Source organism: Protopterus annectens, chromosome 2.part1 (genome assembly GCF_019279795.1).
Source record: "Protopterus annectens isolate FY-2018-M chromosome 2.part1, PAN1.0, whole genome shotgun sequence".
In the NCBI taxonomy this organism is placed as follows: Eukaryota; Metazoa; Chordata; order Ceratodontiformes; family Protopteridae; genus Protopterus; species Protopterus annectens.
Genome location: NC_056729.1, coordinates 1,034,022,714 through 1,034,037,226, shown reverse-complemented (window position 1 = coordinate 1,034,037,226; position 14,513 = coordinate 1,034,022,714). Strand labels below are relative to the sequence as shown.

The 14,513-nt window shown below is 38.0% G+C and overlaps 1 protein-coding gene across 3 annotated transcripts in view; it reads left to right on the top strand.

The window, feature by feature from the left end:
* Positions 1–14,513, top strand: part of STMN4 (stathmin 4) — a 190,512-nt gene that overhangs the window by 81,372 nt on the left and 94,627 nt on the right. For all 3 annotated transcript variants that reach the window (XM_044062618.1, XM_044062615.1, XM_044062616.1), the window contains one exon: positions 1,715–1,810. In XM_044062618.1, coding sequence (XP_043918553.1) covers positions 1,715–1,810 — 96 coding nt within the window. The remainder of the gene's footprint in view (positions 1–1,714; positions 1,811–14,513) is intronic.

The following is a 14,513-nucleotide window of genomic DNA, read 5'->3' as shown; positions in this document are numbered from 1 at the left end:
GTTTCAGAACTTGGAATGTTCTAATATGACCCCTATTCAGCGAAAGCTGAAAATAGCGAAGTTACAGAAAACCAAATTCTTTCCTAGGGAAAGAATTCGGTTGTCTGTTCCTGTCGCTTTGCTATTTTCAGCACTGTGGTGGAAAGTTACGGGTCGGGTTCAGGTAAGTGTGCGATTGTGTGGACATGAGGGTTAGGGTGGGTTAGGTGAGTTAGGGTTAGGGCGCAGGTCTGGTAAGTGTGCAAATGTGTGGACTTGAGGGTTAGGGAGGGGTAGGTGAGTTAGGGTTAGGGTGTGGGTGAGGTGTGTGTGCGATAGTGATGGACATTAGGGTTAGGGTTTGGGTTAAGGTAAGTGGGTAGATAGTGGTGTATGTAAAGTTTAGTTTAGGGTTAGATGTAAGTGTTAAGAATAGTTTCATTAGCAGTTAATTTGATCACTTATAAAATTGCCATCCCGAGTGTGTCAGAAGGACTACTGCATGTGCAGTTACTAGGTTGATTTTCCCTTTTGATGCCTGAATAACTACTAATGTAAAATGTCAACCATAACATATAAACAGTGAGTTGAACACAGGGTCTACTGCACCTCATCCTGTAAATCTGAACTGTAGACTCTGCCTGCAACTGAGGAATTGCAGATTTAGGGCAAGGCTCAGCACAGCCCTGCTGTTGTTGAGCAACACCTATTCAAAAGTGCTATAGGTAAACAAGACCAGAATGTTCCTTTCCATGCACAAAACCAGCACAGAAATATGCAACATGTTTAGAACAGCAGAAAATAGGAAAATTTGCTGACTGGATGTGTGATTATGACAGATTTTGACAAAGAGTATTTTTGTTGTATAATATGTTATGAACATATTTAATTCAGCCACATGCAAAACTATAATAATACAAATACATTCTAACGGACAGGCTTTAGTGTTCTGATCTGTTCAAGTCAGACAGACTTTTTACTCTTACCTAGGAGTGATGGCAGGATCACAGGTTCATGAGCTTATAAATTATCCAGTATATATGGCCGTTGAGCAATGCAATGCATAATAAGCACAACTTAATACCCAAGCCATAATGAAGCAGGAGAGATGAATCTTAAAAGAATGGTTGGTACTCAGAGAAAATAATCACGATCAAGGTACTGTAAAACTAACAGGGAAAATCTACACCAAATGTCATCAAATGCAGACTTTTTTAAATTTAATTATGCATAACAAAAAGAAATACGAAAATCAATTAGAGTTTGCAAGTGATGCTAGATGACAAAACATACCAGTTCAAGGCCACTACCAAACATATAGCAAGAAGTGTGTGTGTGCATGTGTGTGTGTGTGTGTGTGTGTGTGTGTGTGTGTGTGTGTGTGTGTGTGTGTGTGTGTGTGTGTGTGTGTGTGTATGCATGTGTGTGTGTATTTGTCAGTATCTATTTATCTGTGAAAGATCCAGAAAATATGGAGTACATCTGTATGAGATTCTATGAGATTTCCCTCCTCATGCCTCCCTAATTGTTACAGAAACTCTTTATTCAGTGACAAACTGAGAATAGTTATCATAAAAGACAAACACGCTATGGTCTGATCCTTCTTCCTGATCTCTACATGTTATCAAATTTATAAACCATAAGATTTGTTACTGAACTGTATATGCTTTTGTACACATTACGTCACAAATTCCAGATGCAAATTATTCTGATGTATTACATTTTTTCTTTCCAGCATACAAAGAGAAGATTAAGGAGCTACCCCTGGTGTCACTGTTCTGTTCTTGTTTCAATGCTGATCCTCTTAAAAAATCTGATTACAAATATGATGGTAAGTCCCAACTCATTTGCACTATACTTAGGCAAGTCATCATTTTAATGTATGTTTATGCTGCTTCTAATAATTCTTTGAATGTGTAAATTATCATCTATGTAACAATTTAATAAAACAGTTATTGTTAACTTTAATGCAGTCATTTTCTACTTGCTCACAATGCATCACTATTCTCATTTTTAATGTTGGTTGTCAATGAGCTGGTGTCTGGTGGTGTGTGAGTACAGCAACTATGCACATGTGACACAGACTAATCTGTGTCCTCCCTTTTGTAACTCAGATAGTGTCAAATAACACAGATCTGACTGTACTAAAATAATCTAATGTCTGAAGGAAACCATTAAAAGCAAATGCTATACTAAATGTACCATGCCGCACGCATTTGTAAATATACTGATGGTCCACAGTCCATCCTTTCCATTTAAGCCATCAGGGACAGAGACTGGTATGCAATATACCAGAGTCCCTAAAATAAAGAAAACGGTTCCTTTAAAATCCCAAGTGCCACTCTTCCACTTTCATATGACTTGCTCTATTTCCTAGCCCACACTTAAAAGAAGATTCACATTTATAGAAATCCAGTATCCAGACTATGAAGGAGTTTAAGCCCCTAGTCCCAGACGTTCAAATAAAGAAAGGCAACCTTTAAACTTCAAGCATAATATTAAGTAATGTAAGAGACAAGAAACACTAGAAGTAAAGATATCAGGATATCACCAGAAGTTAGCATGGTTTACAAATAAAGAAAATCAGGCATGAAGTAGTTTTTATGTGCACTCCTGAGGATAGAATAAAAGGAAAGGAAAACATTTAGTGATGAAAAAAGATTAACTGGATGGTGTTTTGTTTAGGATAATAATGTAAGACTGTTATATATGTCTACATTAAGTTCTAATCCTTTTTATAGAAATATAACAAAGAGGAAGGTTTACATTTTCAAGAATGTGTTTTTCTATTAGATAAAAGTCTTTAGCTGAAATGTAATTTGAATTATCGTAATATGTAGCACTTGCAAAATTAAGTTTTGCCTAATAGCTGCAAAGGTTTTAGTTGTATAGATCTAGTTCTAAATGTTAACTGTAACATTTTGTCCTGATTGAATCAAGTTTCGTAATAGTTTTTAATAGATTTGAAAGTGATACTCTGAAATGACATTGCATCTATATGAATAAAAGGAATGTATTCCTTGTTATAAATGTTGTGCATGGAGAGTGTTGCCATAAATGTGAGTCCAAGTTTTAGTTGCTTCTATAAGTTATTTTAACACACAATAATCTCAAAATGCATATTTTAAGTAGCAACTCTAATGCCTCAATTTATTAAGAAACATACATTTATTAAGCCTCTTTTTAATCTTCCCAAACAGATTTATTTATTAACTTGCTATAACTAACCAATCTGATATTTGTTATATGCTTAGAAAATTGTTTATAATGCTGAATAAGCAGGACTCTGTGAGTCTTTATTATGGAACATCTAGCATGAAGGCTAAATTTCAATTTGTTACATCTGTCCAAAATGTCTTCAAACTGAGTACCAATATTAAATTATATTTTAAAGGAAACATAATTCCAATCTGTGCTGATAAACAAAACATTACATTTAAGTTCTAAAATTGTAATGCTATATACTGTCTATTTGATATTTCTTCAAGTATATTAGCTGAGATAAGCATAATTATGGATTTATTTCAGTTAGTTTCCTTGAAGAATATAATTTTTGTTTTATTTTATTAATTTCATAAAAATATGTTTATACTTATCATGAATCAATAGCACAGAGTTCCTCAGCTGGACTCAGCAGATACTCCCTTATTGATGATATGCTATGCATGTTTCTCTGCTGCAACCAAATGGTATTATCATACATAAATCTCCTGATTATTGACTTATGTCTCCTAATACCTTCCAGGTATGGAAGAATGCTATATGCAATATCTCCATAATGCCGTTAGTTTTTGTTTGTATACAGTGCCTCCTGTCGGACCTAAAGTTTAAAAGACTGAAAACCAAAATATCTAAAACTCAAAATATCAAAAGCATTTACCCCTATGCACTCCTTCTACTAATTATATATACCAATTCTGAGATCACACAACAATGGAGAAGAGGCAAATTCCCATGCTTGATATTTTCAGTTTTAGATATTTTGGTTTTTAGTCTTTTGAACTTTCGATCCTATGATATACACACCCTCATGTGTCATATCTCTCAGCCGCTTAGCTGAAGAATCAGTGGCAAGCCAAAACCTAATGCAGGAGAAAGGTCCAAAACTGGGGGAAATATTTTAATTATTGATCTTGTATGCCTCCCAATTGAAATACTGAGACTCAGATTGCCAAGTCTAAAAAGACTGAAAAAGGACAAAAAAAAAAAAAAAATAGGAGAGGAGAGAATATTAAGAATATTTTTTCCTTTAAACTTTTTTTTTTGTACAGGAGAATGCATTCATTACCCTCTGAGCTTATATATACCAACTCCAAGACTGCCATATGTTGGAGAAAAGGAATAATAAAAAAGACAATGTCAGACTTTGTAAACTTTCAGTCATTCGGTCTTCATATTTTGGGCCTTGGAAATCCATGTCATAGCATTTTAAATGGATACCTTCTTATAGACTTAGAGAGCTGCCAGAATAACAGAGTTTGTGCAAGCATGCTTTTTCTCCAGGCTATGAAGTCAAAAACTCAAATATATGCCACTATTTAGTGACAGCAATATTCAAAAAAGAAAATGCCAGAAATCTAAAACTTTTACAGGAAAAGATCAAAACTCTGAAGCAAAATTAGGCCATTCTGTAAAATTAGGGATTTTTGACAGGTACGTTCCATCATCTCTTAATACCTTAAGCTTTGTTACCATCTACAAAAACACTCACTCTCATAAGAATCCTAGCAGAGAAGTATCCCTGTTTGCTGTGAGTTGACCAGTCAGGTGACATGATTTAAGATCATTTTCTAAGGTTAAGCAAAATAATTCAACTTTGATAAGAATGAATCATGAAACATGAGAACAGAACAAGGAACAGCTACTAGAAAATATATCCTGCTTGCCATTGTGTAAGAAGATCTTCAGTCAAGTGGGCTTAATTGAACAGTGTTGCTTAGATACTGTTGTAAAAGCATGGCACAGTGAGGCAACATAACTGAGAAAACATTATGTCAGACTATATATTCTGCTGAAGATACAGAGCGAATAAGACCGGAGAAGTACAGCTTGGTGCAGAAATGAGGCCCCATGGGTCACAAAGGATGAAAAAAGTGGAACTACAATTTGTAATGGCATTATTATTATGGGATTACAGTCTGGAGGTCATTGATAAAGAGGGAGAAAAGAAGGGGACCTAATATGGAGCCTTGAGGGACACCAAGGGTATTGGGGAGAAAAGTGGAGAGTTTGTCCTGCCAAAGGACAGCCTGCTGTCTTCCACCAAGATAAGATTGAAACCATTGTATGGTATGGTTGTTCAGGGATATTTTCTTTAGGGTAAATAAGAGTAGCAAGATGTAGTAGTAGTAAGATGGTTAACCATGTCAAAGGCCTTGGAAAGATTGAGAAACAGGGCAGAAGATAGTTTGTTGTTGTTTGGTTGTAATTTATGACATTAGAAAAGGAGAGGAGGGCTGAGGTGGTACTGTGCTGTGGTCTAAATCCATGCTGGGAGTTGGCCAGAAGATTATGTTTTACCTATTATTTACCTAGTATAATCCTGACATCACAGAAGTATTTCTAAAACCTGCAACACAATTCCCCAATACATTTTAAATATTACAAACCCAACTCAATTCAAGAAACAGCTAAAAAAAACACCTATATAGCAACTGGACCTACTCCTGCATCAGTCCAGGCTAATACATTTCCTGTATGTCTTTTTTCTTACCCTTATCCTGCCTAGAACAGTAACCTCCTATTAACCCCTACTAATTTTTTGCCAGAAATCTCTGTCTCTCCAAACCACCCTCTTTTCTTTCTCTATCTATATTAACCTGATTAATAGAACTAAACTTCCCTCAAATGCTTAATATGTAATAATATAAAACTGTGTACTCTGTAACTATGCTCATAATACTATCCTCTAATTTTTTAATGAGATGCCACTGATGCCAATGTATATTTCTATGTCTATTATTACAATAATCTACTTTTCTGTTATAGTAATGCTTATGTAACTTGTACATCTGGAGCTTTTCTCCCTGGAGTCTGCTGAAAATGGGCTTACACCCAGACAGACTATCATGGTTAACAAATGTTAACCTAGATAGCCTGTCCCTTAATCAGTTAAAAAAAAATCTAACCCAGTATTTCAAAGCTCACTGGTTATGTCCTTGTTCTAACCCTGACTAAAGCCTCATCTACTTCCATACCCCTGCAATTTTTTATTCACAGCGACTAACTTCTTACACTAAAATGTTTGAAATGAAAAACTGTAACATCTTTGCAGATACTCTGTATATAAGCTGCACCTATAGGTTTGATAAGAGAAACTGCAACATATTTGTATATATTTCTGAATATAAACTGTATTTCTTCATAGGCTTGAAATGTGAGATTGTAACTTGTATGTTAATACAATATGTTTGTGCATATACTTTAACTTGCTTGTCTTTATCTGTTTAGAAGTTTGGAGCTTTTCTCCCCGGGCCTCCATTGAAAATGGACATGTATCCAGTCAGACTATCCCGGTCAACAAATGTAAAATAAATAAAATAATAATAAAATAAAATAAAAATAAAATAAATAAGTAAAAATAAGTGTATTATCATCCTATATAAGCCATTAAATACTCACGCTAGAAAAACAACTGCAATGTAAAGTAGAAACACATTGCAGTGCATATATAGTCCCATATAACATCTCTTGTTTTATAACAGACATTTCACATTATTCATGTAATGCATGCTCTAATACAAAAATATGGGAAATTATACAAATTAGTAATCCAAAAAGGTTGCCACGAACAGGAAATAAGGAACTCCAAGGCAAGGCAAGACAGCAGAACTAGTAAGACGTTTTAATACAAATACCAGCATAACAATGACAAAATGCTGGCAGAAACAGTAACACAATATCACCAATATCACAACAGTTAAGCGCTTTCACCTGGAACACCCCCAGGCTTCTTCAAAACAATTCAAATGCCTAAATCACTGCTATAAATACTAACGTCCATAATAAAATCACAGCAGTTAACACCAATTGACTGAAACATTAGCAATTTAAAGGCCCCTGTGCAACCATATCTAAAAGTAAGTGTATGCATCCATGCAGTAATTCCTTCACACAGAGTGTGAGATTCTAACACATATTAAACACAACACATATTAAACACAACCACATTAAAAAGACTGGACACAGTCTTGTTACAAAATAGAGAATGAAAAACATTATTGTGTCTTCAAAATGTATTAAATAATACAAATGTTAAAAATGTTCAGTCCTGCACCTACTTAAAAAACACATATGGGCTTTTGTGGTGTAGTTCATGTTGTTGTAACAAGCTCATAATTTTGCTGCTCTAAATTTTAATACACTGTTAATGTTAATTTGATCGTTTAAACCCAGGGTCCTTCCTGAATCTAACTTAAGTTGCCAGTAAAGCTCCCTATACTCTAGCCTGGCTTCCCAGCAACCTCCCCGGGCATCAATGGCCACCTGTTCTAATACAAAGAAGTTAGGTATCTTATCCTTTCATACCCTAGAATGCTTGTATAGTGCCTTAGATTCTTTAGCCTTGGTTACCTCGTACATGTGTTTGTACACTCTCCTTCTCAAATTCCTCTCTGTTTTCCCAATATAAAAACTACAACAAGTCTCACAAATCACAAAATTTAGTGCTACAGTTGTAGAATCCTGTAGCTCTCACACGGTATTTCCTGGATGGTATAAAAACCTCATTTTTGTCTGTCATGTAACTGCACTGGTCACATGCCCCACATTTTCCACTGCTACTTAACATGTTCTTGGTCTCATTCATTTTAAATAGCTCTTTTAGTTTTATGTCCCTTCTTCTTAGGAAGGCGGGTCTCTCTGAGAGATAGTTCTTTGTCTCATTTACCCTCAAAATACCCTATATTCTCCTCACAATATCCTCAACTTGTGCAGAGGTAGTGGAAAAGGTGTGTATAAATGCCCCATCGTAAATATCATCTGCCTTGTTTACTTGACCTCCTATAATCCATCCTGTTCCTAACACGGGGTAATATTGACTGTCCCATTCCCTAATAACCTCTTTAGCTAATGTATCTATGAATGGTTTGGGATACCCACTCTCCAAAAATAAATATGTAAGAAGCTCTTCCTCTTCTAAAAAAACTCTGCTCTCACTGGTCATTCTTGATGCCCTAATCAGTTGCCCGTTAATGATCCCTTTCTTTTGATAGTGGGGATGTCCACTATCGTAATGTAAACATGAGTTGGAAAATGTGTTCTTTCTGAATAATTTAGATTGGAAACACTGGTGGGCATAATCTTTGTACAGTGTAACATCAGAAGAATTGTTGATATAACAAAGGAACTCCTGTAAAGTTTATTCTGAACCTTCCCAAAAAAGACAAATGTCGTCAAGGTAATGAGTGCAGAAAGAAATATACTTATTCCAATCGGTCTCAAATATGAACTTCCTCTCCCAATAATACAAGACACAGTTTGCATAAAGAGGGGCACAGGCAGCTCACATGGCAACCCCCTTTTCTTGCTTGTAAAATTCCCCATTGAAATAAACAAAGTTGTTCTTCAGGATAGTGTCCATGAATTCCAAAATTAAATTTACAACATTACCTTTCAAATGCCCAGCCTCTACTAACACCTCACAAAACCAATCTAAACCCGTGTCATGTGGAATACTGGGAAATAGTTCAACCACATCTATGGTGACCTGAAGAACTTCACTGTTAAATTTGTCCCTGGTGATACTCTTAAGAAAATCCTATGAGTCCATTGTAATGTGTACAATTGAATTAATAAATTCTTTGAGTTGATGATCTATAAAAATGGCAAGAGGTTTTATGATAGAACCCGCCCCTGCCACAATAGGTCTAAATTTAAGATTCTCCACACCTTTATGGGTTTTGGGTATACCAAAAATTGTCGGGATCTTAGGATTTTCCACATGTAAATAATTTTATAATTTCTCGTTAATAGTCGCTTGTAACAAATGATCAAAAAGAAAGTACTTAATTTTAGAATAAGCAATACTGATCTTGTTCTTTGAAATAACAGTATATTAGTTCTCATCATTCAAAATGTTGTACATACTAATTTCATAATCCATAGAATACATCAAAACCACCCTACCTCCGCTTATCAGGTTTCATAACTCTGCATTTGTTGGTTCTAAGGTCATTGAGAAGATCTCTCGCAGAGTCACTGAAATTACTAACTGAATCTTTCTTCAATTCTGAACTTCTAATATCTTGCTCAACTATTTCTTCAAAAATTCTTAGTGAGGGGTTAAGTGGAGGGTTAAACAAACTCTTCCTACATAGTTCAAATCTGTTGTAATCCTGTCCCTTAAAGAATAATTTTAAGTTTAATTGCCTAGTAAACAACTTTACATCAACCAATGTTTTAACCAAGGCCTCTGGATGGGTAGGGGACAAACTGAAACCCTTTAGTGAACAGCTGGAAATGCTCATTTTTGATCTCCATATCAGTAAAATTAAAAATGCTGAAATTACCCAGCGTACACTTTCTACCCCCACACATCACAGTAATACCACTAATTTCTCTTGGTGGCCCCTCTTGTGTTGTGGATTGAGTATTATCTCTATCTTGTATGTCATTCTGAGTAACTAAAAAAATGATGATCAATACCTGTGGGAAATACTGTGTTTAATTTGGATTGTACTTCCATCCCTTCCCCTTGAATCTACCCCCTCTCCCTTGGGGATAATAAGAATGATTGTAAATGGAATGCCCCTTTTTGGGGGTATCCTCTCACTTCTTCTTAAAGGGGGAAAGTCCAAAGAGTGACTAGTGTTGTTATCACTGTTGATGTTCCCCTCCAAGTCCTCTGTATGATCCCTGTTGACTAAATCACCTTCCTGTCTATCTTTATTTTGTAACAAGACTGTGCCCAGTCTTTTTAATGTGGTTGTGTTTAATATGTGTTTGAACCACACACTCTATGTGAAGGAAGTACTACATGGATGCATACACTTAATTTTAGATTTATTTGCACATGGGCCTTTAAATTGCTAATTTTTTTAGTCAATTGGTATTAACTGCTGTGATTCTATCATGGACATTCAGTGATGTAGGCATTTGAATTGCCCTGAAGAAGCCTGGGGGTGTTTCAGGTGAAAGTGCTTAACCATTGCGATATTGGTGATATTCTGTTACCGTTTCTGCCAACATTTTGTCATTGCTGTGCTGGTATTTGTATTAGAACGTTTTACTGGTTCCACTGTCCTGCCTTGCCTTGGAGTTCCTTATAAATTATACAAATTGGTACAAAGTAAATTAAAAGCTTCATTGCTGTATTCTGTGTTATTTTAAGAAGTATGGCAGACCACTTTGAATGAAATATCAGAGGAAAAAAAAAGAATGTCCTGACTGATAAAGTTTTGTGTGTTTATAATTTTGTTATCCTTTTAAAGGATGCATATCCATGGAGACAGTTTCATTCCTCCAATTTGTATTACTTATTAAAGAAGAATTTAACACTGGCTTTCTGAAATTAAGACTTGTTCTCAAATATATCACTGAAGAGCAAGAGTCATCCTAAAATGTATCTCCTGTTGTAATCGTAATAACAGAATGCCCAACCAGCTGAAAGGGTAGACTGGACAAGCTTAATTCCTGCTTCTTTCATGCTCACGCTAATGTAATGTAATGTAAATGTTTTGTTTTTCATGCTGTAATAACCTCTCCAGTAGCTCACCTTTCACAACCAGTCTGGCTACAGCTGTACTTCAAGGGTAACTACATATTTTAGTAGACGTCTTTTTAATTTCTTTTGGTTCATAGGTGGTGCCTTTACAAGTCTAGCCCATAGAAGTGCCCTGGCATTGTGCTGCCCATCGTTAGTTCCCAGTGCCTCTATCAAGTAAAGCCACTGGAGTGATCACTGGGGTGAGCTTTCTATTTCCCATCCACTCATCAAGATTTCTCTTGAAGAGGGCTAGTGAGGTGCTCTGCTTGACATGTATGGGAAGTCTATTCCAGAGCATGGGTAGTCTCTGGGATATGAACCTGCCCCCCCAGCATGTTCTGTTGATTGTGGTAATGAGACTGAGGTCTCTGGAGCATGTAGTGCAGCGGGATTGGGATTTCTTTAGATATAGCATTTCTAACAGAGCTGGGTCAGAAATGGCTTTGTAAGTCAAGCAGAGATTGCCTCTTAGTAGACAATATGAGACAGAGAATAGCTGGAGATTTTTGAGTCTGTTCATGTAGGACGTGTTTAAGGCCTAGGATTCTGTTTGTGAGGTACTGTTGTGGCCTCTCCAACTGTTGCAGGCGTCTAATGAGGTACATGCCAAATAGGGCATTATACTCTATGATTGGTCTAATGAGGGAAGAGTAGAGAGAAATAATGACCTCTTTCTTCCTGAATGCAAAACCCTTGGTAATGAGATGTGCCACATAGAATGACTTTCTGACCACAGTGGCAATGTGGTAGTCGAAGGAGAGGTTGCTGTCACCCTGTGTCCCCGGATCTCTTATAATGCCTTCAGTGTTCAGTATGTTACCATTGATGTGGTAATTAGTGGGAACTGAGTTTTTCCCAAAGGGGATGACAACGCAGTTTTTGGCATTAAGCTTAAGGCCATGGTTTCGACACCAGTCATTAGTCTCAGTGAGGCCTTTCTGTAGGATGTCTGCATCACTTGGGGAGCTAGTAATGGCTCCCAGCTTGCAGTCATCTGTGAATTTGGTCTGCTAGACTTCCTCCGTGTTGGCCTAGACTTCTGAGAAGTAGACGCCAAACAGGAGAGGACCCAGGACTAATCCCTGTGGCACTCCACTTGTGACTGGTCAGCAGCCTGACTTGGAGTCCACTACTTTCACACTGTGGGTTCTGTCTGTGAGCCAATTTGCAACCCACCTAATGATGTAGGGTTTGATGCCTAGTTTGCTGAGTTTATCAATAATTCCTGAGTGAGGAATGGAATCAAAGGCCTTGGCCAGATCAAGGTAGGCTGTATAAACTGCCTTACCTTCATCCACTGCTCTGGTGACTGACTCAAAGAAGTCAACCAGGTTGAGCAGGCGTGATCTACCTTTCACAAAACCAAACTGCATGGGATCTAGAGTTTGGAGATTCCCTATAACCTTGTTAATTAGGTCCATGATGATGCGCTCCATAGCCTTACATATCAGACTTGTCAAGCTAATGGGGTGATAATTTCCAGGGTCTGTAGTTGCTCCTCCTTTATGGAGAGGGATGACTGTAGCTGTGTGCCATTCGGTAGGGAAAAAGCCTGAGAGGAGGCTGTGAGTGAACAGAGCACACAGATGTGGTACCAGTTCACTTTGTAATTCATGTAGAACACAGCCAGGGATATTGTTGGGTCCCATGGAGGCTGTATTCTTGGCCTTAGACAATTCAGCTTTAACCTGTGCTGCAGTAGTGTTGGGTGTCTGGCATTATTCAGGTATTGAGATTGGTCTTTTAGGGGGGAAAGAGGGCTAAAGTTGGCACTGAATCTGTCGGTCAGTATTTTGGCAATATATGTTGGCTCAGTATAAGAGGTATCATTGTGCAGTAACTCAGAGCAAATCTGGGTATTGTCATGGTGATCCTTGATATAACTATAGAAGGCTTTGTGGTTGTTTTTTGCGTCTTCCACAATTCTGCCTTCATAGTTGGCTTTGGTGGTTTTGATGAGGGATCTCAACTTTTTGTTGAGGCTAATAAGGGAATTTTTCCTGTCTTGGGACTTCACCTTTTTCTGCAACAGTTTCTTCCTTCTGTTGTAGAGTTTATTAATGGCAGATGACCACCAGACTGGCTTTCTTTTTTTGGAGGCGAGCATCTTGGTTCTGTTGGGTATAGCTAGTTCTATGCATTTATGTACGTGGTCATACAGTGCATTGGTGTATGATTTGGCAGTCATGCATCTATTTTCCATTGAAGTTAGCTACCTCTGTTTTGAAGAGTCCACGGTCAGCTTTGGAGATGTTTTTCATGGTGGATACCTTTGCAGGGGATGTGGGTGAGATGTGGATTTCTGTGATGATTAGGTTGTGGTCAGATCTAACCAGGGAGGAATTGACTACTGGTTTACAGCAACAGTTGCCCATGTTGGTAATAACTAGGTCAAGGATGTTGCTTCCTCTAGTGGAGGTAAGAATGAGCTTGTCCAGTGCACTGGAACTGATGAATTCCAGGAAGCATTGGGCAAGTGCATTGGTGCAAAAGTAGTTTTCCCAGCTGATGGAGGGGTAGTTGAAGTCACCTAGTATGAGAGTGTTGGGTTGGATCTTAATAGTTTCCAGGGTGCTTAGAAATATGGAGTGAGAGTCTTGAGACATGGTTGGGGACCTATAGCAGACTACAACCTGAATCACCATCTTACCCAATATTAGTTGTACCTGGAGTATCTCAGATGCATTATGCTGGGCTACTAGTCTGGAGGTGTGTATATCTTTTATGAATAAGGAGACACCAACACCTTTGGAGCTTTGGTCCATGTTCTGGGGCTGAAAGGTGTGGCATGAGTTATAGCCTGGTATCACAGGTGGTGCTTTCTGCTGCTGTAAACCAGGTCACCATTACAGTACAAATGTCAATGTTCTCCATTTTGAGGAGTGCTTCGAGCCAGTGCATCTTGAGATTTAGACTTCTAGCATTGACCAGCATGACCCTCAGATTGCATTTATTTATAGCTGTTAAGGTGGTAATTTGGTCTTTGGAACACTGCCTAGAAAAGGCACTATAGGGGTGGCAAGAGCCATAGCTGGCACCCAGAAACCCAGGGGTGACAGATACAGGCCATCTCTGGCAAAGCATCGAGGTCTGTCAATCATGTCATCCCAAGCAGACAGATACTGGATCTCCTTAGAATGACACCAGAAACTTACCAAATTGTTGAAGTTAATCATTTTTTGTTTGTACTGTGGTATCATTCTGGGCGATGGTAGGATGCTGCTCAGGGCTAGGGTCATACCTGCCTGGGCCACATAATCCGAGAGCTCCACCATGTCTCTTTTCATGTAGTGCAGGGAGGTGCAGCTTAGGTCATTCACACCTACATGGACAATGACAGAGTCATACTTGTACTTGTTGTGGAGTGACCTGAGTGCATGTGTTATGTGTCAGATTCTGGCACCTGATAGACAGCTGACTGTTACCTACTCCTTATTCAACCTAGTGAGTGGGACATCAGTTTGCCTTACTATTGAGTCACCTGTGATTATTGTATTGGGCAAGCTGTTTTTCCTTAGGGGCTTAGGTTGAGAGGCACACTGTGTAGGTGAGCTATGTGTCTTGTGGTTTGTGCTGTGTTGTGGTGGTCGAGTGCGTTTCTGCCTTCGAAGTCTCTCCTGTTTGGGTATATTTCTTTTGAGACCCTCTGCGAAGGTGGGTGTGTGGTTTGTGTTTTTATGTGCGGGGTGTATTGGTGGGTTTTCTGCAGGGCTATGTATTCCATGTGGTGTGGTGCAGGTGTTGACCTTTTCCTCTTGACCAGCTATTCCGGTCTTGGCTGAAGAGTGCATGGCTTCCAGTTTGGAGATATAGGCGCATCTCTCACAAG